Here is a 23322-nt window from a genome sequence, read left to right as displayed (position 1 = left end):
CATGATTTGTCAGCTGGAGTTTATTACTTCCCTGAATCCTAAACTTTGTGTTCCTTCCCTCTTTGTCTCCTTATAAGATCCAGATTGCCAAACCGAAAGATTACATTTTTTTAATTTTGGAAGCCCAAAAGACTAAAATGAGGCCTCCCTGGTAGCCCAAGGGGTTAAGTCTCAGCACTATAAAGCTATCAGCAGCCACTGCAGCACAGGTTTGTTCCCTGGCCTGTGAGCTGACCCACATGGAGCAGCAGACCTCTCCTGGCTCATCTGCTGCTCCCCTAGGCAGTGTATTTCAGTAGATCTGCCTGTTCTGTTCCCCACTCTGTCTCTCATAAATCCTTTCACCTCCCTTCCTGCCTCTGGCCTACACCCCAGCACTTGTAAGCATAAAAAAATAAACATAATCTTTAAAAAAAAAAAGACAAAAAGCCATTTTAGAGGAGAGCATTAATAAAAATCAATACCAAAAAGCCTCATTTTAAGACTGTGAGCCTCTCAGTTTATGCTTCTTTGCTAGCCTCTTCAGAGTTGTGATGTGCATAAGAATAGGAAACATTAAAGAGTCCCAAATGTGAAACGTTAAAGCCCTTCAACTTGTTATGCATGTGGTAACCATTAATAAGAAAGGTAGAAACTAAGATTTTGCCCCTTTTTTTACATTTTTGGTTTATATATCATTGTGATTCTTGAACTGCAGTGTCGGTTATCCTTATCTCCACCCCTAGATATTTCATGTAGAACTATGATCCTAAGATTGAAAGAACCATCTGAATTTTTTCTCTCTTCACACACTAGTAAAAGACCAAGTACATTAAATAGATCGAAGCCAAAGGGTCAACCCTAAAGGAGAAGTATATGTTATCCCACTGGGATACCCTAGGAACATTCGATTTTTTTGAGGGGAGGGGCAGTTTATAATAAATTTTTTATGGACAATAGGTTAATTGATATTAGCTCTGCCCACTCCCTTCCTTGTTATCTCAGAATAGCACCTCTACGACAATGGAATGGTCTAACAGCCTAAATATGGTAAGCTTTAGAGGCAGATGGCCTGAGGCCATTTTGCTTATTATATCATTGCTTTCAATAGCATAACTGTTCTTCTCCAATGGCCCTCTTTGTTTTTTGCTTCATTATTGGCACATTTCTTTAATATGTAATCTATAACATTAACATGAAAATGGCTCTCAGATACTATAACTTTCTCCATCTGTGACCCAGTACTGTTTATCATCATCTAATGATCATTCTTATTGCAGATGGCCTCTTTAAATGCTTCAGAATAGCATTTTAAAGACATTGAGGGTGCTTCCTACATAGATTGACAGACTGAATGGCTTCATATCTAAAACCTCGGTCTACACAATGTGTGATAAATGACTGTCGATGCAAAGCACTAGTTTGTTCCAGAACAAGGTATAAGATGGATAGAAGAGTGATATGAAACGAGAGAAGAGTGTGTGTTTGAGTGTGAGTGTGTGTAGATACACATATATATGAGTAGTGGGAACCATTAACATTATCTTAAAGGGAACTTGGAGGGGTAAGAACAGTTCTAGAAGAAGTTTACATTTCCTTTCTCACAACTCACCATGACCGTGAGCGCAAAGGAATGTGGCCAAATTGAGTCTGCTATGGTTCAACATATATTCAATTTCGAGGCTGAGATTCAGCCTCTGGAACAACACAAATTCAGTTTTCGTTCTCAGCAACTTATCACCAGAGATTCTTTGTCTTGAGTGACTTTCCTTCTCTTTATTCTTCCTTCAGATGCAGATCTTTGCTGGGAACTGTCAATAAAATACCTGGCTTGGAGCAAAAATATTGTTAGTCATGTTTCCATATATCACGTTTCTCCCCTATGGAATACCGACACAGGTGTTCATCTTTCGGCTAGCTATTATGTTGGGGAGGAAGGTGTTAGGGTGTGTTGATAATTCCCATTTCTAGATGGATCAAAACCGGTGTTTCCTTTATTTGCTTTTTATTTTTGTTTTCTTTCTTTCTTCACTCATTCCATAAAACCCTTCATAAAAATTAGTCTGTGTTTTATAATTTTCAACATAATGCTTATGGTCCTTGGCATAACTCTCATAGGATAGAATCCAGTACAGTGTAAATGGTGACTAAGAGGAAAGTAGCCCAACCAGACAAGAGCAGTTAAGACCAAATTGTGAGTGTTTATGAACATACCAAACTTTTATAATTGCTGTTTTCAGACAGAGAGAGAGAGCTAACCTAAAATTGAAATCTTCTGCCCTTCAGATATCACTGAGTTCTTTGGGGGCTAGTCGGCTTTGCCACATTTTGGGCTGGTTTCAGCCATCAGACACTCTAATATCTAAGCTTGTATCCTAGACTTAAATTTGCCAGGCTGAGAAACCACATAAATCTATAAACCCTATCTGTGAAAACATAACTACTTTCATCTATATGAAGGACTTTGGTTTTTGGTGCTGAATTTCAGTTGCCCTCCTGTTTATTTTCATGTAAAAAGTGAAATTGTACACACAACCTAGTTAACTTCTGTTAGCACCTTCACTAAGAAATGTCACCTATAGCTTGACCAAATTCATTCCAATAAAAGTTTGGTCAAGTTCCTCTAAGTTATAGAGGTTTAAAACCATGAGTTGAAAGACTCATGCAGAAAGGAGTGAAATTTAAGAAGAAAAACTGGTGGGTCAGTGTTGTCAAAATCATTTATGGATATGATTTATATCTGCCTTTGTCTTCAGAATAATGCACATTATTGTTAAATTTGGAAGTATTCTAAAATTGAAATTCAGAGTCTACTTGATTCAGAAACACCCTTTTAGTAAGATAAATGCAAACCAAAAACAGCCCCGAGAAATCTGAGTGTAAAATTGAAGCTACCAGAGCAGGGAGAGGAACAGAGCACACAGGGAAGGAGGAATAGTGGGCTGTGGTTTAGGGCTGTGGTGCGTTGGTGGTGGTGGATGTGGCAACAAACACCTGATGGCTGTGATCCTGTACCTCTGAATCAGACAGTGTCATAGGTCAGTGTTAGATCAATAAAAAATAAGATCAGTTTTTTTTTTAAAAACAGGCTTTTCGGGTTATTACTTCAATGATTTAACAAATGATATCAATAATCATTGAGAATAATGGTTGAAATCCATTCAGTTCACACCCTCACTCAGTCCTCATGCATGGTCTTTCTTATTTTTCCCTACCTCTCCTCTAACTGTCCTTTACAAAGATGAGATGTTTTCTTCCTGACACAAAAATTCCCTTGATTATAGATTAGAAAGTACTGACACTTTGCAACAAGGTTTAGGAATAAGTAACATAAATAGAGCTTTGGTGATAACTGTTTTACCAAAAAAAAAAAAAAAATGTTAGATTTAACTGCAGATAAATAATGGACTTTTTTTTTAAACCATCTGTTTTCTCTTCATCAAAACTCAAGTTTATTAGTCTTAAGTAACACATTTCAATTTGCCAGGCACTAAGATATTTCTTCAGTAAGATGTTCATCTCTGGCATTCAGAATCTTTCAATACAAGTGATGTCAACAAAGGGTAAAAAAGTAGAGGCAATGAGTAGACCAGCTCCTCTTCCCCCTTCCCCCCAGTGTAGATTCACTGTCGAGTTCTACAGTCACATTTTTAAAATGAACTTTCGATCAAAGTCTGTTTTACATACTTGTTTTTACATTTACTTGCAATTAAATATATACCCACTTATTTACCGCTAGTTAAAATCAGCTGAAATATGAGGCCTGAGGGTGACATAGGAGGTATAGGGTGATATAGAATGTACTTTCAGCAATGTAAACATTAATTCTGCTCTGTGACTGAAAGATGCTAAGAGTGTTGTCTTGTTTACTCACTAAACAACTACCAAAGAGCCTGGAAACATCTCTTCTGACATCCTTACCCCTCCACTACCATTGCCATGACTTACAAGTTAAAAATAGAGAACCTTGTCAGTTGTATGGAACACAAAGGATTTTTGCTACAGCAGAGGACTATGGGTACCATGATGGTGGGAGTGGCTGGTAACTTATATTCAAATATGTGACTATATCTCTGAATCACACGTTAAACAATAACACCTCAATAAAATGAATTAAAAAAAAATAAAAGGAATAGAGAACCACGTATTTACTGAAGGTCATAGAGGGCCACTGATAAATAAGGAACATCTTAATACTATCTAAGTGATTGAAAGCATTTGCTTCTTGGGAAGGTATCCTGACTTTTTAAGTGGCAGAAGTCCATCCAGAATTCTACTCAAGTGTCATGGGAACAGTATTATTTTCTAGACTTACAGATAATCTCTCAATTCATAATCTTTATTGCAAAATAAAATCAATCCAGAGGCCAGATGTAACTTGTTAGAAGCGCTGCCCTGTGATTCCAGTGTGTGGCCTCTGTTTGGTGGCTCGGCTCCTCTCCACACACACTTTTCTCACCTAATCACATTTCAAACTTGACTCCTCCTCCCGGGGGAAAAACTGCCACTGGTAGGTTAAGAGAAAGCATGGGAAAGAAAACTGAAGTCAGACAGGATGTAGGAAAGCACTCTTCTGATACTTAAAAAAATAAGAAGATGAATTTTTTAAATTAGAAATCAATAAGCTTGATGGCACTGAGCAGTAAATCCTAGAAAATGAAATCGAAGTGATTAATAATGAGCACTTGAAAATTTGCTGGTGGGAGTCAGCATCATAGCCTCAAAGTGTGTCGAGCCAAATTCACCGTGCTTGCATTTTTGTTAAGCCTACTCCATATATGATGACAGGACTGTATTGGACAGTGTATCTGAGGACTTCAAGTACTCCTCTGACAGTCTTGGGAGCCAGAACTGTGGGTTAGGTCATAGGATAAATCTGCAGCTGACAAAGACACCCAGAGAAAAGCAATTGATACATGAGGAGCGACGAGCATTAATCGCTGTCCTTGGCCCTGTATTTCAAACATCTAGGCCTATGCACACGCTGCTGCTTTTTCAATCAAGTCTCCACCTCACCTCAACTTTTCTACCTGATTGACCTTCTAACCTTAATTGACTAATTATGCGCAGGCATCACCACCACTGTGAACCCTTCATTGACTGTATTCAATGAGCACAGCTTTCCCACCAGCACTTCTCTGACTAAAATATGATTGTTGATAAAATTGTTTTCTGCTTTGGTCTCTGAATGCTAAGCACCACTCAGTCCATTTGGGGCTCTTTACTACCTAATGGAAATGTGTGCACAAAAGATACTCAATGTCAATGGAATGATTGTAGAAAACAGCTATGCTTAGGATAAATTTGAAATTGACAAGTTGTTAGTACTTTATAGGTTGGCTATATCAAAAGCCTAATAGATTTAAATCCGTTAGAAAGATGAGTTTTTATTGCAAAATGTAATGTGAAGCCAAATTTAGATGAAACATAAATCTCACATTTAGAGTCAAGTAATCAATTTAAAAACATGAGGGAAGGGAAGGGATGTTAATTAATATCAGATAATGGTTTTAGTAATCCACAGGTTCACTGTGAACAAAAAGTATAATATGCCATTTATAAAACTAAAATGTTGAACAGTTGTGGGTGGCAAAGACGGGGATACAAGCAGCCTTGGTACTAGGTTCTTAATATCACTTTTTTTTTTTAATTGAGGTGATGTTGGTTTACATCATCATTCATGATTTACATCATCATTCATGATTTAAAGGTACAGAATCACACCTTTCGCTTATCTGTCACCACACCACACCCACCTCCAAAGCACCCATGGTCCTCCCTTGAATATTGCATTTTAAATGTGATTTTGTTTCTCAAAGTGTTGCCAAAGTAGCTAAAGCTGTAGGGGTGTGTGTGTTTGTGTTTAAATGCAGGTACTTGGCCTCAGCTTACAAAGCAGTGGCATCATAGAGAATGTAACAAGGGAGCTAAAATATCTGAAGCATTATGGTTGTTGGGTTTTTTGCTTCTTTTTCCTTTTTTTCTTCTTTCCTATTTAGCCTTGAGCACAGCGTCAGCTAAGTATGTAGCAGCTACAAAAAGAAAAAGCAAATTTCAACTAAATATTAAAGAAAATCTTATCATTGAGCTTCCAAAAAAAACAGAATTTGCCATCTTGGAAAGCAGTTAGCTGCCTGTACAGTAGATATTCAAAGCTGGAATGAGTGTTTCACCCCTAAAGGCAATTTCCGTATTGGAAGAAAGGATGTAATTCATTAACCTTTAAGGTCATTTCTGAATCTAATGTTTTGATATTTTTGGAATTAATCAGAAGGGACTGACAGCGTGACCTGAATCTGTCCTATATTTGTATAAACATCCTGTGTAATGCACCTCATTTTCTGTCCCATTGTATACATTTTTCAACGTTAAATTTGATTGTGGGGCAAACGCCTCTTTCGAAAACCTAAAATCAACGTTTTATTAAAGGCTAATTTATACACCATAAATTGCATCCATTTAAACTCTACAATTTACTGATGTTTCACAGATGTGTGTCCATGAAATCACTCTTACCATCACAGCACACAGGCACAACATTCGCGCTCCCTGTGCAACTCTGCAGGGCGTGTGTCCTCTTGGCTGGCCCACACAACCACGGACCCACTTCCTGTCACTATCAATTAGTTTGTATTTTCTAGATTTTCATATAAGTGAAACTACATATTGTTATGTGCTTTGTTTTCTGATTCAGTGCTCAGAATGACTTTCAGTATCAGAAGTTTGAAAATCACTCGCTTGTTCCTTTCTAATTGCAGAGCACTTTTTGGTATGTGGATAGTCCCCATTTGAGAGTAAGTCAGGCTTTTCGGCCACAGATAGTATCTCTTGCATTTTCTTTTCTATTGTTCTTTTAAAATATAAAATAAAACTTTGGTAGGAGGATAAAAACAGGCCTATTAGATGTCTTAACATAACTCCTGTTTAGCTTTCTATTTCATGGCTGGAATGGACCATCGTGGGGGTCTGGAGCAGCTACTATTCTTTGCTCGGCCTGCCCGAGTATCTGTGGTCAGCTGGTGGCTGAGAAGTGTTATGGCCTGTGTGTAGGGTGACAGGTTAGGTCTTTGGGAACACGTGCTTATCGGTCTAGGGTCTTGTCATTCATCTGACTGCCTTGCATGAAAATGTGTCAAGTTTCTGCTTGTGTCATGCTTGGTCTTGTCTATTGGCCAAAGTGAATCATGTCACAGGGTCATTCCAGATACAAGGAGTGGGGAAAGGTGGCCTTCTGATGGGAGGAGAAACAGTCACACTCCAAGTCCTGTAGGGTATGGAGGGGGCTAGAGCTGGGAGTGATGTAGAGTGTACCCCAGGGTATTGGGGGAACATTATTATAGGTACATTTGTAGACTGAGACATTTCTAAATTTAGGTGCAGGCAAAATGAGATGTCCTGTGATAACTCTTGCTTTGTGAGTAACTATTACTGAACTAGACAGTTGGTTTGTACCTTCGTAGCCAATAATAGAAATACAGTATCCATAGTCTAGTTATTTTAAAACATAAAAAACACTGATGAGAAATATAGTTAATTAACCACTTATTACCACTGGGAGTTTAATGATTGCTGTTCTGATTAAATACGAAGAAAGCAAGCTTATGACTTCCTTTCTGGTTACTCTGCTAGCTGGCCACTGTTTTGAAAAGAATGTTATTCTCAAAACTGTTGTTATTTTATTCTTAATATGCTTCACATCCCCATATTCACAGGCTGATTGTTCATGTAGTCATTTGGGATTTTTTTTTCTTTATTTTAAAAGCATAATCATTGTCAGTCTTTATAAATACTTACATAGATAAATTTCCCAACCACTTAATAGGATGAATTTCTAGACAGTAAGTAGAACAGAGACCATTCAGCCTTAAAATGTCACTATCCTGTGAGCTACACACTTGTCATTTTGTTGGCCTAGACAAGGGCACGCTAGGAAGGGCATCAAATTGGGCCCCACTGCAGGGTGAGAGCAGAAGGATTATTTCTCAGTTTATGTTTTGAAGTGTATTGCTCAGACAGGCAACATACAGTTGTGTGTAGTCTTGTGGGCTACTTGTTACTCCTCCTGACAGTACTTTCAGCACTGATGTTTTTCCTTCTGCACTGTGACAATATCACCATGCCATTTGGAATAAGAAGAAAAGCCTGAGTGCTTCCAAGTGTATTCTCAAACCACCACCCAAACAAACAGCTGGCAGAGAAGACACTGCCTAGACTGGCAGCATTTTCTCAGCTCCACTAGCACCTCATGTGACCTGAACTTCAGAATGTGATGAACAGCGCCCCAATTTGCTCTCCCTCTTGGGTTTTTGAACCCCCCTCCAGTCTCTCATAATGCTCCAGCCTTTACCTGCGAACTTCCTGCCCCCAATTTACTTCAGATCCTAATCTAGAGAATTTATATTTGAGCGAAATTTCCACACTCTCTGTTTCTTCATGCAATACAGATCCTTGGTGGTCATAATTTTTGACCGATTTGCACTAAAATTTACATTTTAGCTCATCCAAGAGCAAGTACGCATGCGCGCGTGCACGCGCGCACGCACACACACACACACACACACACATATCTCTATCTATAAGCTTTCTTTGATGGAAAAGAGTCTCACAAATATTACTTACCCTTACTGTATAATTCACTCATTTCCTACTCTATTTCATTAAAAACAGTATTAGTGATGAATCCACTATATAAATCTCATGACCTCTTAGTGGTTCATGACATGCACTTTGGAAGAAAACTGAATTATGTTTTACCTCCACCCCAAGCCTGGCAGTCAGAAAGCTGCTTTCTTGGATCATCTTGCTGTGGTCCCCATAAATTTGCTTCAACTGAGATGTATCATACCCAGCTTATGTTGAGGGCACTGTAAAGACATCTACTGCAGGTAATTTGCTGAAAATTGACGTCATACAGTGTGTCCCATCTGAAAAGTTGTATAGTCATTTCATTCTGATCTAAGCACAGAATTTAGATTTTGCTTTGTTGCATGTAAAGAATTAGGTTATTTCCCCCTCATCAGTAATCCAAATAGTGAAATCAGTCAAATTCCTCTTAATAATTTTTCTTTTGCTTTGGCATCCAGAAAGCACACAGCCAAATTATACCCCCTTTAAAAAATGTCATTGAAATATATTTGACATACAGAAAAGTTTTAATCTTAAATGTACAGCACAATGGATTTTTCACAATCTGAAAATACCCATATAACTAGTATATAGATCAGGAAACAGAGTACCAGTCCCCAGGAGTTCCCTTGGGCCCCATTCCAACCATTACCCCCTACCAACGATAACTGCTATCTTGTTTGAACACCATAAATTGATCTGTCCCAGTTTTGTGCTTTATATAAATGAAATCATACCATATGTACTCTCTTCTGTCTGACTTGCTAAAACTCTGATTCACCCATACAGTTGTATGAAGTTGTCCACTCTCGTTGCTGTATAATATTCCTCCGTGTAAATATTCCAATGTGTGTATAATATTCCACCTGGATTTCTCATCTACTGTTGGTGAATATTTGGTGCAAAGGATAATGCTGTGATCGTTCTAAAGTGGATCACTGGGTTAATAATATGCATGCATCACTTTTGGAAGTCTATCAAGGAATGCAATTTCTAGATCAAAGTGTATGCCCCTATTCATCATTTGTGCGTTTTGCCACTTTACGATGTGGCTATTTTACATTCCTATTAGCAAAGTGTGAGCATTCTAGTTGCTCCACATCCTTTCCAACATTTTTGTATTGTTTGTCTTTTTCATTCTAAATGTTAGTAATTTTAATTGACTTTAGTGAGCCTTCTCATGTTCAATTGTGTGATCTAACTTTTCCTTCCTTCTTAATGTTTTATTTTTATGTTACCTTAAAACTGAAATGTATTTATCAAATTTATATATTCTTATAAGTTTCCCTAAAGCCTTTATGGAACAATGTAAAGGATACTTACATAGTAGTAGTGCACACATATGGATCCCTAACTGATGATACCATATAAAAAAAAATACAGTCCTCCTTTCCTGCAGCCTTCGAAATGTGGCATTGATTCTATCCCATAACAAACCTTGAATTCAACCTTTACACCAGCACTGCTTTCTTCATTCAGGCCTTCATTCACTCTTAACTGAACTATTGAAACATGGTCTCCTTAGCTTCCGTTCCCATTCTGATGAATACCCTCTTCACCATGCTTGCTTGTTCCTGCTCCAAATTTAATCCTACTTTTAAAGGAAGATATTCAAAAGTATAGGTGTTAACAAATTTTTCCTTCTCTATCCCTCATGTGAGAAGAAGCTTCCACTTCTCTCTGGCTTCTAAGGGATGAAAGTAGGTCAAGCTGTGAGAATGTAGATTCCTATGCAATAGTCTTGATAATAACTTAAGCATGTGATTTGGAGACAGTAGTATGTAATGTGTGTTTGTCTTCCTGAGATAAAAAGTCCAATATTGGCCCAGTACAATTTTTGACTTCCAGAAAGTATAATCAGATATCATTACAGAGCAGTGGTTACCATGAAAAAAATACACCTTTGTTAATGTACTAATATCAAAGATTAGCTCACATAGTTGACTTAAGAAACTTGCTTGCTTTCTTCAAATACTAACAAACATTCACGAAATCTGGTGGTTTAAGCCTAGTTAGCTCTTAATTGAAATGTTTGCTAATCCCAAGAGGTCAATTTTTTGCTTTTTTCCCCGATTTTCCTAATTCTGGATCCACAAGTTATTGCTATTGTGTTTGTCATTTATGAGCATCATCATCCCTCCTCTCACTCCCAAGAGATTGTGAATTCCTTAATAATCAAGCTCATGTTTGGGTTCCCCTAGTAGAGAAATCTGTTTACAGTATTGAGATATTTATATTGTCCTCATCCATCCTCCAAACACTCCCCATTTTTTCCTGACTTAAGGAAGAATGAGAAGTTTGATAGATAAGCAAGAATATATGCAAATCTTCTGTAAATATGCCAAACTCGTAGTCATTTAAAGCAATGCTTATGGTGTGGTAGTTAATAGAGAATCTTAGTCTAGTACAGCCCATGAAAAAAATGTTCTTGGATACTGGAAGAGTTATCAGAATTCTATGCATTCAAGTTTCCTTTAATCTTCAAACAAGTGCCTTGACAAACAAACTAGAGTTAGAGTAGAAGATTCAGCTCTTGCTAAATCAGTAATTGGTAACATTTGTTTCACCTTCATTTCCCCTTTTATGAATTCCTGTCAATCGTAGAGAATTCCTGCCACATATGAGCTGTTCCCTTGAACAGGTTTTAAGGGATCTTTCCCCCTTAAAGAAATAGTCATTTGTTCTTCCTCTACTCCAGGATTCCACTCTGGCAGTATGAATGGGAATATATCTTTTAAGGTGTGTGAATTGTATCTATATTTTAACCTCATCCCCAAAGTATGATAGCAGATGATGGGAAGTTTACTCTGATCTCAGGCTCCTGGTGACTGATTTTTCTTACTCCCTTCCCCAACCCCCCACCAAGTCTTATTTTACCCACTTACTTCCTCTCTAAATATATAATGAAAAAAAAAAAGAGAGGAAAGGGTCTTCTAACAAATTGCTAAAGAAAGAAGACAAGCTCTCAGACTTCTCTTTTTCCCTCATACAGCAGCAGTCGAAAAATGAAAAGTTAGATTGAGTGCTGAATTCATTTCATGCTGTTTCTTTTTTTTTTTAAGATTTATTTATGTATCAAGAACTGGGGTACAGGCCATAGGTATGGGGGGTGATGAGAGGCTTCACCAGAGTGGGGAGCAGAACAGGCAGACTAACGATGTACACTGCTGAGGGGAGCAGTGGGCAAGACCGGAGATGTCTGCCGGGCCATGTGGGTCAGCTCCCTGGCTAGGGATGGAACTCCTGCTGCAGTGGCTGAGGAGAGCTTCACAGTGCTGCATTTGAACCTGTTGTGCCACCAGGAAGGGCCCATCGTGATGTTTCTGATAGTATTCTGGGCATTTGGGGTTGTCTCTTTAAGAAATTCCATCTTCCGGACAGGCTCCTTTGCATTATGGTACTGTTCCCCAACTTTCAAATCGCCTTCCCAGTCTTTAGGTCATTTGACCCTTACTCTGGCCTGTGCAGCATTATCCCAAATTTATAGATGAATCAACAGGGGTTAAATGACTGGCCACTTAGGGGCCCAGTCAATCTAGACGTGTTAGCCCCAGTTTCTGCTGGAATACACAGGCAACACTGGCTGAAGATTAAGATGCTGTTTTTGATTCTGGTAGATACTCATCTCAAAGGGAAAAAAAATGGTCTCTTCATTCAGAGTATTTGAATATTAGATTTTCCTTATCTAGTTCAATACAGGGTGACTTCCTTGTTCGCTTAATTGGCTGGTAATTCCTTTGTTTACTTTTTTCCAAATCTCCAGAACCAAGTTGTAAGTATTAAAAATGGCTATATTAGCATTTAACTTTTTTTTATGAAATTCAGATATTTCAGAAAGGGGTAATTTAGGCAGGCATGTATATAGAATCTTGCATTTTAATTAAAAAGCGTCAAAATTAAACGAATCTCTGACAGTAACAGATGACTACTTCTAAAAGCCATGTTACTATTTGATATATGTGCAGTATTTTCTCGTGGATAATAAGTCCTATGACTTGTTTCAGGAAAAGTGACAGGACTGAAACAATTAAAAAAGACAAAACTGCTCTTTTTTAATCACATGCTCATAAATAAAGCTGGCTTGTGAATTATTTCCAGAGAAGCAATTGACAAAGTATAAGTAAATCACTCTAAGAACTAAAGCTGTCTTGCTTTTTGTTGGGGGGGGGGGCGATGTTCAAACCAAACCTCTATCCTTGTTCAATGATGAATTTCCTTTGACAAACAAATATTTACAAAGTATGAAATATAGACTCTGTGTACTTCCTAAGGCCAGAGAATACTTTTTAAACTAAAATTTAATATTTTCTCTCACCTCAGATACACCAAAATAAGAACATCACTTCACAATAATTCTCTTGCAGCAGACTGTCCATTAATCATTCTTGAGATAATATTGACTTTGTAAGTTTTCAGGTAGAAAGAAAAAGTGTAATTTCTAGATTGATCAGAAAATCTGAGTATTTGTGAATTTGAAGAAAACCATAAAATCTGGGAAAATAAAATTTTCCAGAACCCCCACCCTGAAGTCAAGAAGGACAAATCTTTCCAAGTCTTCCCTTTTTCCAGTGAAAATTCTTCTGGTGGTAAATGACTTGATTGGGTGGATCAAAGGGTTAACTTATTTGTGATCTGAGAGAAGACTTATTTTGTTTTAACTGTGGTATATGTGGGAGGAAGGTAGAAAGAGGCCCCAGAATGAATCCACTAATTGGGGTTTTCACCTGCTGTGAGTCTAATCGAATACAAAGCCTTATTTGTAGCTGAAAAAGAAGGCAGATTATGCAGAGTGTCAGAATTTCTGCCTACTTTTGAAATTGCTGTTGTTTGGCACAAGGGCTTGGGAAAGGCAGAGAAATAGTTACAGCTCTGGGCTGTCGTTAAGGTGGACCAGGAACAGTGTGGTCAGATCTGCTTGAACCACCTTAACCAGCAATCCATTTTTAGCAGGAGGTGGTGCTGCTTCCCTTCCAAGGGGTAGCTATAGCTGGCAGGCTAGTAGCTACACAGATTTCTTTCCATGAAGCCCACACTGGCCTGTGAGGTGAATGAAGTGTGGCTTTATTTTAGTGAAAATGCTAAACTTACCATCTTTTTAGGTGTTCAGTTTGATTGAGGTAGCTCTGAGAAGCCTTGAAAAATACTATTAAAGGAAAACCGCCTGCGAGTGAAGCTGACTTTGGCTTAATCTAGAACCTGTGTGGTGAAATCTCTGGTTGAGGTGGCAGCTGGCTCAGAGGACTTGCCTCAGCCAGCTTACTCTGCCTCCCTGCAGAGAAAGGGCCTGGAAAAATAGGCTCCAGTGTGTGGGAGTGAAGGCTCTGTGTCTGAAAGCAGAGGCCTCTCCATTACTAGGTAATGTGAGCTGACTGGATCTTCCTATATCCAGAAAATGCTGGTTTCAGATTGATTTAAAGGGATTGTTAGATGGATTTTAATTGGTATACCACAGTACTTGTCCTAACTAGCCTTCTGATTCACTGTTCATGGCTAATATTCACACCATGCAAAGAGAAACATGGAATCCTTATGTTTACTGATTACCCAACTGCTGAGCTTTTACTATAAAATATGCATTGTGCTTAATTGAAGCAATATCTATACTCCAAATGGATTTTTATAAGATAATGCAGGTTATGCTGAAGATCGGTTAGGGACAAAGCAATTTAGATAGAGGCTCTTGAACTGAGAGGGTCCCTAGAGGCTGGTGGAGTCCCTCAGGACTGTCCCCAGGCACTGTCCAGCGCCTAACAGTGCCAACTTGAGACTTTCCCTCTCTGCTCCTCATTGAGAGATGGGTAAGTGTAGGCTAACATTGAAACCACAAGCCTGCTAGGAAGGAAAAAGTTATGTCTGTGGTAGACAGGAGCAGGCCAATCCTTGCCGTGACCCTTCACATCTGTGACTAGTTGGGCTTGTTGAAACCCATCGCCCTACAGTGGACATTTGAAGTGAACAGGCCCTGTTACCCAGACAGCCTCCCCCTGAGCCGCAGGCTTATCCGTCATCTGCCTCCTGGATCCTTTTGCTCTTGTTGGTGCAGAGAGTGAAGTGAAGGGCCCCCTAAACCTGCATGCTTCAAAGTAGTCTAGCCATCCGTGTGCACAAAGAAAAGGCTTACTTACTGTGAAAGAACTTGAATAGGTTAGTTTGCAGAGAGAGAAGAAAGGATAATCATTTCTCAATAAAACAACCAAAGTCACCCACGCGGTCCCAGCCAGATGTCCGGCCAAACAGGGCCAGCCTGAGGTGTGGCCATGAAGGCCCAAAAATTTGTGCTGAGCTTAAGGCCCTTTCTAGCAGGGAACCACAGGAAGGGAGCTGAAGAGAGCAATCATGTCTAGGATGAGAGGAGCAAAAGTCCAGGGCAGATCAGGATAACGGCTGCCACTGTCAACCTCCCTGTGCACCGCTCACCCACAGATCTCCCACCACGTGTCTCCTCCTGATGTCTGTGCATGACTTTCCTCTCTGTGTCTCATTCCATGTCCCCCAAGTCCCTGGCGCATGTTCAAAGCTGAAAGGCAAGGGCAGCCTTCTCCGCACGCTCCTCCTTCTATGGGTCTCTAGGGCCCACCAGCCTTCCCTGTAGGCAGCTTCTGCCGGCCCCTCAGCTATGCTCCTCATTAAGTGAGGGGCCAGGGAGCATGGTACCTCCCCTTTTTATGGAGCTGTCTCTGTTACACTTTGACGCCACACTGCCGCTCCAGACTGTGCACAGGCACGGCCGAATTCTTCATCGTCTCTCCCTGGCTCTCTTCTGCCTACACCTGCCCCCCACGTCCTGGATTCTTGGCTTGGTGAAGAGTATTCCTCCCATATCAGGAGTCACCCAAGAACAGTGATCCTTAACCTTGGCTGCATGTTAGAGTGGCTTGGAGGGCCTTATCCGTATATCCCAGTGACCCAGATGGGTTCAGCCTGAGTCTCATGGGAGGACACACAATCTGAATCTCATGGGAGGCATGTGGACATCAGCACCCCTCTGTGACTCCAGTGAGCAGCCAAGCTGCAGGTCTGCGGTCCAGGTCTCCTTTCTGTTCAACCACCGAGCCAATAAGCCCAGATGCCTGTCATTTCCACCTTGTTTTTTATTTCTCCATCCCTGTCATGTTTCAGGTGCCGCAATTAGCTTAGATCTGGTCCCTACTCTGGATTCTTGTGATCTAACCCCCATACCACTGCTTTAATTATTTTTCTAAAAAAATACATCTGACAGAACCAGATTCATGTTTAAATTCATCTTTTGAAGAAAGTACCCCCCACACACACACCCATCTCAGGACACTGATCATACTCAGGATTGTCACACTAGGTCCTCCTCAACTTGCCTACTTTGCTAATCTCTGTCTCCACATTCTCTCCCAAAGATGAAGCAGCTCACTAACGTTCTTTGAAGGAATAGACTGTTTGCCTTCACAGCTTCTGTTCCATTCATAATTGCCAGAAGTTCCTTTGGGGCTTACAAAGGGTCTACCTACTAAGGAGGCTTCCAGAAATATCTGGCCAATGAATAAGGCTGTCTCTTTTTTCAGCTCCAACAGGTGGGGTTTCCTTTCTCTTTCATCAGGAGTTCCCACTTCATATCCAATCCAGTGCCCGGAGGGTGGCTTTGCTGGATGGGATCCTGTCAGGTCAGGGCATTGAAAGAAACAGATGGTACATTCAGAAGTGGTACTTGAAGAGAGTGTCATGAAAAGGCTATTTACCAAAAAGTCTGGGCAAGGTAGGGGGAAAACCAGGGTGAGGGGAGGGAACGGTTTAGGGAACGCAGAGAATGCTATTGGGATAGGCAAAGACTTGTGTCTCCAAAAGGAACGAATGGAGCCGCCTCCTGCCCTTTGAGCGCCTGCTGGAGGCCTGTCATCATTGGCTGAAAACAAGAGGAAGCCAACTGGCCAGAGATATCTGTCTGACTCCATCCCCAGAGACAATCTCAGGGGTGCAGGGTAGCATAGCAAAAGGCAGAGGATAGAGCTGGAGCAGAGAATGGGTGGGTGGGTGGGTAGCCTGGACAGCCCTGTGGATCAGAGGGGTCCTCATTTTTCTAAGTACCTACAGCCTTTAAGTGGTTCAAGGACTAGAGCTAGGGTGGAACCAATTTACTGGATAGCCTTCTAGACCTTATCTGATCTCTTTCCTTCCTTACCCCTATTTCTAGCAAATGTATTCTCTGCTCTCAGCCAACAGTGAGATCACTTGTGAGTACTCATCAGAAAATACAGCTCTTCTGCTCACAGTACAAGAAGCCATTTCCCTCCAAGTCAGTTTAAGAGTGGCTGACGCCCCGGGCCTTGCAGCCGTCCTCCCTGGTTCTAACCCCTGCACTGCCCTGTTCTAGCCATGCTATCAAGTAGCTCAAGGTAGCTTCTGGTGTCAAGGTTTCAACTTAAGTTTTCTTTCAGTGACAGAACCATATGCTTCTTTCATGTCTGTGGTTCTTATCAAAACAGTAATAATAATAGCTACTCTAAATAAGCGATTCATATATGATGACTCATGGTCCCATCATATAATTTATATTTGAAATGAAGCTGAAATAATGGTCTTATCTTTGTAATGTTCTTTTCCTAATGCCTTCCCTAATAATCAAAATTCAAAATCTAACCAAAATTGACAACAAAAACAGTTGCTGTGATGCCCATGCCTTTTCTTAATAATACTTTCATACTTTCAGCATTTAATTTCTAAAATAACACTAAGATTTGGGAACAAGTCTTCAAGTGCCTATAACTGCAGCCTAAAAAAGAACTTAAAAGATGTATTTTTGAGGATTGCCATCTGTCAAATTTAAGGGGAAAAAAATCAGTAGTGATTTCTTATTTTCCATTCTTCCCCACCCCCCTCAATGAGTTATTCTAGTAGTTTTCTATTTGGTCACTGAGAAAACAGATTTGAGCATTGCTGTTTTAGGGAATAGACCAGAAACTCCTGAATCTTGAGCAGGTACTTTAAAAGTGTAAAACAAGCAAGCAACACTTAAGAAGGGAAGAGATTAACAGCATGTCTTAGCCACACAGGTGTGGCAGACCTTTACTCGATTGATTTCTAATATTTAAAAGGCCCATACTAGGAGGTTTGGTTTTCCATTGAAATAAACATCAGCTATACTTGAGCCATTTGTTCCGTTGACAGAGAGATTACATCAGTGATTAATCACAACAGCTATGACTTCTTCATCAGGAAGGGTAGTCCTGCCCTCCCCTCCCCCCATTCAAAGCTAGGGCCAGACCTAGCTAGAATCTCCTGAGACCAAGACACAACCTAACCCAAACCGAATCCTAGCCTGCCCCCCTCAGACCGCATCAGCAGCTGCTTCCACAACTCACTAATTCAAAATCGCTGAAGGAAGGCACTGATGTCTCAATTTCTGAGACATGCCAGAAGAAGTACCATGTTTGGTTTAAAACAGCAACACCAGCCAGACCTCCACCAGTCAGACATGTCGGCAGTGATAAAGCTTACAGTTTTATTCACTCTGCAAAGGGTAATGAAGCAAGTTTGTACTCCCTTTTGCTACTATACATTGTTTTTGCCCTGCTGGAGCATAAAGGGAGATTGAAGTCTAGAGTCCTTTCAGCTCATTCTATGGGGGAAGAAATTGTCAGGCAACAACAAAAAGGGATATTTAAAAAGAAAAGCGACAACGTATTTGAAACTGTAAACTGCAGTGGACTGAATCGCCCAGAACTGAGTGAAAAGGGAAATGGCTGAAAGAAGATAAAAAGAAAAGCCAGCAACAAAATAACTGGACAAAGGGCTAATGAAACCACACAGGGAAATTATCCTAAGATGCTCTTTGGAGGCAAAGGTATTCTGTGAAGGTTGGGGGTGGGGAGTTCTTGCACTAGGAAGGCGTTCTTTGCAGAATATTTGCAAACTTGAAATAATTGTGCACGTTAACTTTTATCATCACATCCCAAGCTCTAAGGTCAGAATACTGGACCTGCCCAGACCCTATCACTTTGCCAATATACTGTTCCATTGGCAATGGGTTCTTTTTCGATTTTTCTCAAAGAGAAGATGTAACTGCACCCCACCATTGCTGGTATGTTTGTTTTGCTTTGTCTTGAGTCTATATACCCGAGGCTGGAAAGCTTCAGTGCTGTTTCTGATTCTGTGGGGCTGGGGGCTTTCTAAGAAGTTAGGAGGCCGTGCTCATACTGCTGCCTTCAGGACTGTACTTCGAAAACCACCTTTGTATCAGAAGCACAGACACGCTCACACACACGTTTAAGAAGTGAGTTCGTTCTTTCTCAAAAAGACCCTTTAGCGCAGGGTGCGTGTAACCTGAATTTCGTGTCTTTACAGCTCCACACTTTAATCTCCAGTGGGGGAGGGGGCGAGTTATGCCCGTGATTTTTCTCTTTTCATTCACTAAAAAGAAAACTCTGAACCCACACACTCAATTATCTGCGGTGAGGTCATTGGCACCTAGTTATTATTTAGGCAACAAGTAGTCTTGCTGGCGGTTTTAAGGGAGTGCCGACAGAGCCCTGTGTGCTTTCCAGCTTCCTGGGACTACCTTAAATCCCCTCCTCTTTCTTTCTTTCTTTTCCTTTTTCCTTTCCCAGGATGGGGTTGCCAGGTCTCTAGGAGTCCGGGTTCCCAGGTCCCTAGGTGGGGGCGGAGCCAGCCCGGCCCCGCCCTGTCTGCCCGCAGCGCCCCCTCCCCGCCCTCCCGCCTGCCAGCCCGCCCGGCTCCACCGCAGTGCTTTCAGCTGCGAGCCTGGGCGGTGGCGCTCGACTTTAGGGAGCCCAGCGGCTCTGGGAAGCTCACTCCTCCTCCTCCGCTAGCGCCTTTCCCAGACCGCGTAGCCCTTGCAGCCATGAGGGAACAGCTCAAAGGGTAAGTGCACTGGGGCCCCTTCCCATGGCAGCCATCCCTGCACTTGTGGCGCGAGCTGGAGGGACGACCGAGGTGGCCAAAACTTGGACAGGCAAAGCGGCGGGACCAGGGGCGCCGGGCAGCAGGGCATCCCAGAATCTTCCCCACTGGTCTCCATAGCGACACTGCAGGTGCGCCCACTCCCCACCCCAGGGGTTCTCGCCCCCCTCCCCCAGAGCTGGAGGGCGCTCCTGCCCCTGGCTCTGGGACGGCTGGAGAGAAAAAGCTGGTTTCTTGTCTTACCCAGAGGGGACTGTGCGTTCCCGTGCAGGGACATCCGCGGGAGAGGGTTTTTTCCCCTCCTCTCTGGGCTCTCCGTGTGGATGTGAATAAGATGGGCTGTTCCTAATAAGCCCGTGTTGGACCTCTGGAAGGAAGGGGAGTGCGGGACTCTACCTTCCATTGCACTGCAAGTGCCAAAAGGTCAACTTTCTGCCTGATTTCTTCCGAGGATTCCAACTGACATTTCCCTGGCTGCATTTTCTACTGTTTGCACCCGCCGGCCCCCGCCCCCCCCCAAACTTGCAGAAATGGGGAAAGAAAGAAAAAGAAATTAAAACCCAACAGTCAGGAATTTGACTTAGAGGAAAGGATTGAGGGTTTTTATTATGATTATTATTATTTCTTTGCCCTCTTGGGTTGATTTTGGAGGCTTTTCTGGGTGTCTTCTTGCTTTTCTCCAGGTGTCTGCTCATCTTGGAGCAACTTTGTCATTCCCAGTCAGATCATGGCAAGGAATAGGGCAACACACTTTATCTCTGTTAAATTTGCAGCAAAGTTTGAAGCTTAAATGAGGGATTTAGTTGCTTGAGGGAGCATATTATTAATTATAAGATGTTTTGTCATACAATAACCCATCCAACTTAGGTAGCAAAGTCTTTGAAATCTACATTCTTTCTTGGCCAGCGAGCTCTTATTGGGCTCTCTGATTTTTTTTTATGCCTGGCGCCTCTTATTGTCCCCCCCCCCCATCCCCCTTTCTCTTTTGCCCAGATTTTTTTTTTTTGTTTATTTTCTGCTGCCAGATCCCCTCTTTGGAAGATACGGTTGCTCTTAGAGAACAGAGGAACAAATGAAACAACAGGGTTATATGGAAGGTCTCTGACCCTTGATCACCATGGAATTGGTTTCAGTCATCATTGTTTGATCTTGGATTGGACACGACCCTGAAGTGAAATTGCTTTGGCCAAAGTTGAGGGTGGGTAGGAGTTAAGCCCTGAAAAGCAAATAGAAGGAAAGACAAGTAACAGCTGGAACAGTCACCCAGGCAATCATCTTTGCCCTGGCGTGAGCCAAATAGAATCAAATGTTATATATCCCAGGAAAAAAATGAATGGGGACTAGAATACAATTTCTGATGCTTATATCGACTGACCTCCACCCAACCAAACCTCTCCCCCCCAACAGTAGCAGAAACTTTTAGATCTATTTTCCCATTCCCACCCTGCCAGTGTTCCAGCAAGGCAAGCCAAGTTCAATATTCAGCATGCAAATGCCAAGGTTCCTCTAGAAAAATAGTCTGATCCCCAGATTAAAGGGGAATGATTTTGTATGTGTGGATCAATGGACTCCAGATTATATATGAAGCCAAACTCTAATCCTCTGCAAGTCACAGGGGAATGCTACCTTTTTATATCGCTACATAGCGATTAGTTTCTTCCCTGGGAAGTAGTGAAATGTATTTTTTTTAAGGCAACTGTTTGGAATATTTTCAGTACCAAATAACAGTGGTGGCAGAAGAAATCTTATTTTAATTAGGCAACTGTCATTTCCCCAGGCAAGAGCAGTAGAAATTTGTTACTTTTTATAAGTGTTTAATGTTTGTTTTTAAGAAACTAAAAAAGCAATTCCAATAAGTCTGATTATTCCGGCACTGACAACAGGCACAGCTCTAAGGCCATTATAATAACCTTGCACACCACTTGAAACTAAAAAAAGGTGAGAGAAAATTTAAATTGTATGGTAGAAAATTAGGTCAGCTCTGTGCTCAGTAGAGTAATGCTTTAATTTCTTCTTATTGACAAGTAGGTGTTGTCTTTTGTCACATCCAGTGATTTTCTGTTTTCATTGACATCAAGTTACTATTGAGGCCTCAAATAAAAGGGAAGAGGCGAGATGACTCGAGCTCCTACACCTTAAGGAGAAGAAGTCAGAGTTTGGAGGCCGTTCAGGGAGTCATAGCTAATGCCAGGCTTAGGAAACAGCCGGGCCAAAAGCAGTAACATTTTGAAAAAAAAAAAAAAAAAGATTTTCAAGAGCATTGTACAGAGTGGGGGGGGGGTGTAAAGCAGTCTCTGTTCCTGTGCTTGGGAATTTGGATCACGGTTGAATAGCGTTGTTCTCAGGAATACTGAACAAAGATGGGCCCATTAATGTAGGAACAGGTTTCAGAATGTCCTTTCTGCCTGGGCATGCTATATGGGGAGGGGGTTTCCCATGTGAAAAGTAAAATGTAAAAAAAGAGAGAGTTGCCGAAAACAGTCCCATACAACCTTCCACCACCACCTCCCTAGCACAGGATATTTTTCTATGTTGTCTGTATATTCCAGGGAAACCTGAGCTGCTTCTCATGGAGCAATAGCGAATGTTCTAGTTTTTCAAGATAGGCACAGAGTAAGAAACACAGCTGTAAAATCTGTTCTGATCACAGGCCCCAAAGATGGTTTCTCCTGGAAGGCAGAATATAGATGTGAGTTATGTAGATTTGTGTTTACCATTTTATCCAATTCCTATGCATCTTTCCTATCTATTTGGGGAGCTTTGGATTCACCACAGATCGAAAATACCCACACACAGTGAATATTTGGTTCATCAGATAGTTACCAAAAATATCTGAAGTCATTTCAGCTGTTGCTATCGCTTTGAGCATTAAATGATTGAAAGATTATTTTTCTGGTTTTGATGATTAGTCACACCCTTTATTCCTTGCCTTTTTTCCCCACTCACTCAAGCTTACTTCTTTCATTTAATACTGGTTTTCAGTTGAAGTGAAACTAAGACTTACAAGGTGAAATGTAAGTCTCTTTTTCTAGTTATTCTGCCTTGTTTAAAAATAAAAGGCTTGAATACTAGAGGGGACGAGAAAGTAAAAGAAGATTGGCCACTGGATTTGTGTGAGTTCATTTATCTAGGTTATTCGAGTCCCCCAAGCGTAAAGGATGAATGGAAGAATGCAAATCTAGAAAGGACTTGTTTCTAGTAACGTGCAATTGGGGTGAGGATAAAAGTGGGGGCTCGATTTCTGATGTCTTCCAGAAAAGGAAGTTTTAGTTCGATAAGGACTGGTGGATTAAAAAGTAATTGCTAAAATCCTTATCATGATTTTTAGCACATCACACTTCATTTCTTAAAAAGGTAGAAATGTAGGTATGTCAACCGTCATGAGGCTTTCCTTTTTTGCAGCGAGGGCTGTTGATGAAGCTCCCATTCACTCTCTGTAGGATTCTCCTGTCAATTGCATGCAAGTTTCTCTTTTTCCCTTGTCAGATTGCATTGGGGACAGGTTCATTTCTTGCCCTGTTCCTCTGATTTGCAGTCCATTCCAGACAGTGGCTCTTCAGCAAGGTTCTCTCTGTCTCTGTCTGGTCAGGTCTATCAGCTCAAACCCATTTTCCTGCACATCTAGGAAAGAGGCTCAGGCCTCCCACGTGTCCTGGACGTGAGACATTATTGTTGCGCAGTTTGTGTCAAAAGGGCACTGACATGTGGTCACAGTGCTTTCCCCCTCTCCTCCCTTCCTCTTTCCCTAGCGCTCACACAGGGAAAGTCTTTGGAGATGAGATGACTGAGGCCAAAACGCAGCGTGGTCTCAGTAGAAGGTAACCTTCCCTT

The 23322-nt window shown here is 41.2% G+C and overlaps 1 protein-coding gene across 7 annotated transcripts in view; it reads left to right on the top strand.

Annotated features, from left to right (window-relative positions):
- DMD (dystrophin) overlaps positions 1-23322 on the top strand; it is a 1782468-nt gene that overhangs the window by 1632321 nt on the left and 126825 nt on the right. For 4 of the 7 annotated variants that reach the window (XM_004689936.2, XM_004689937.2, XM_012730296.1 and 1 more), the window contains exon 1: positions 19320-19452. The exons of the other annotated variants lie outside the window; for them this stretch is intronic. In XM_004689936.2, the coding sequence (XP_004689993.1) occupies positions 19433-19452 (20 nt within the window). In that variant the 5' untranslated portion in view covers positions 19320-19432. Of the gene's footprint in view, positions 1-19319; positions 19453-23322 lie in introns of those variants that run through there. 7 annotated transcript variants of the gene reach the window in all.

This window comes from Condylura cristata, unplaced genomic scaffold, assembly GCF_000260355.1.
Source record: "Condylura cristata isolate star-nosed mole 26May11 unplaced genomic scaffold, ConCri1.0 scaffold00027, whole genome shotgun sequence".
NCBI classification, from domain to species: domain Eukaryota; kingdom Metazoa; phylum Chordata; class Mammalia; order Eulipotyphla; family Talpidae; genus Condylura; species Condylura cristata.
Note: the sequence above shows the minus strand (reverse complement) of the source record. Positions and strands in the feature narration are given on the sequence as shown.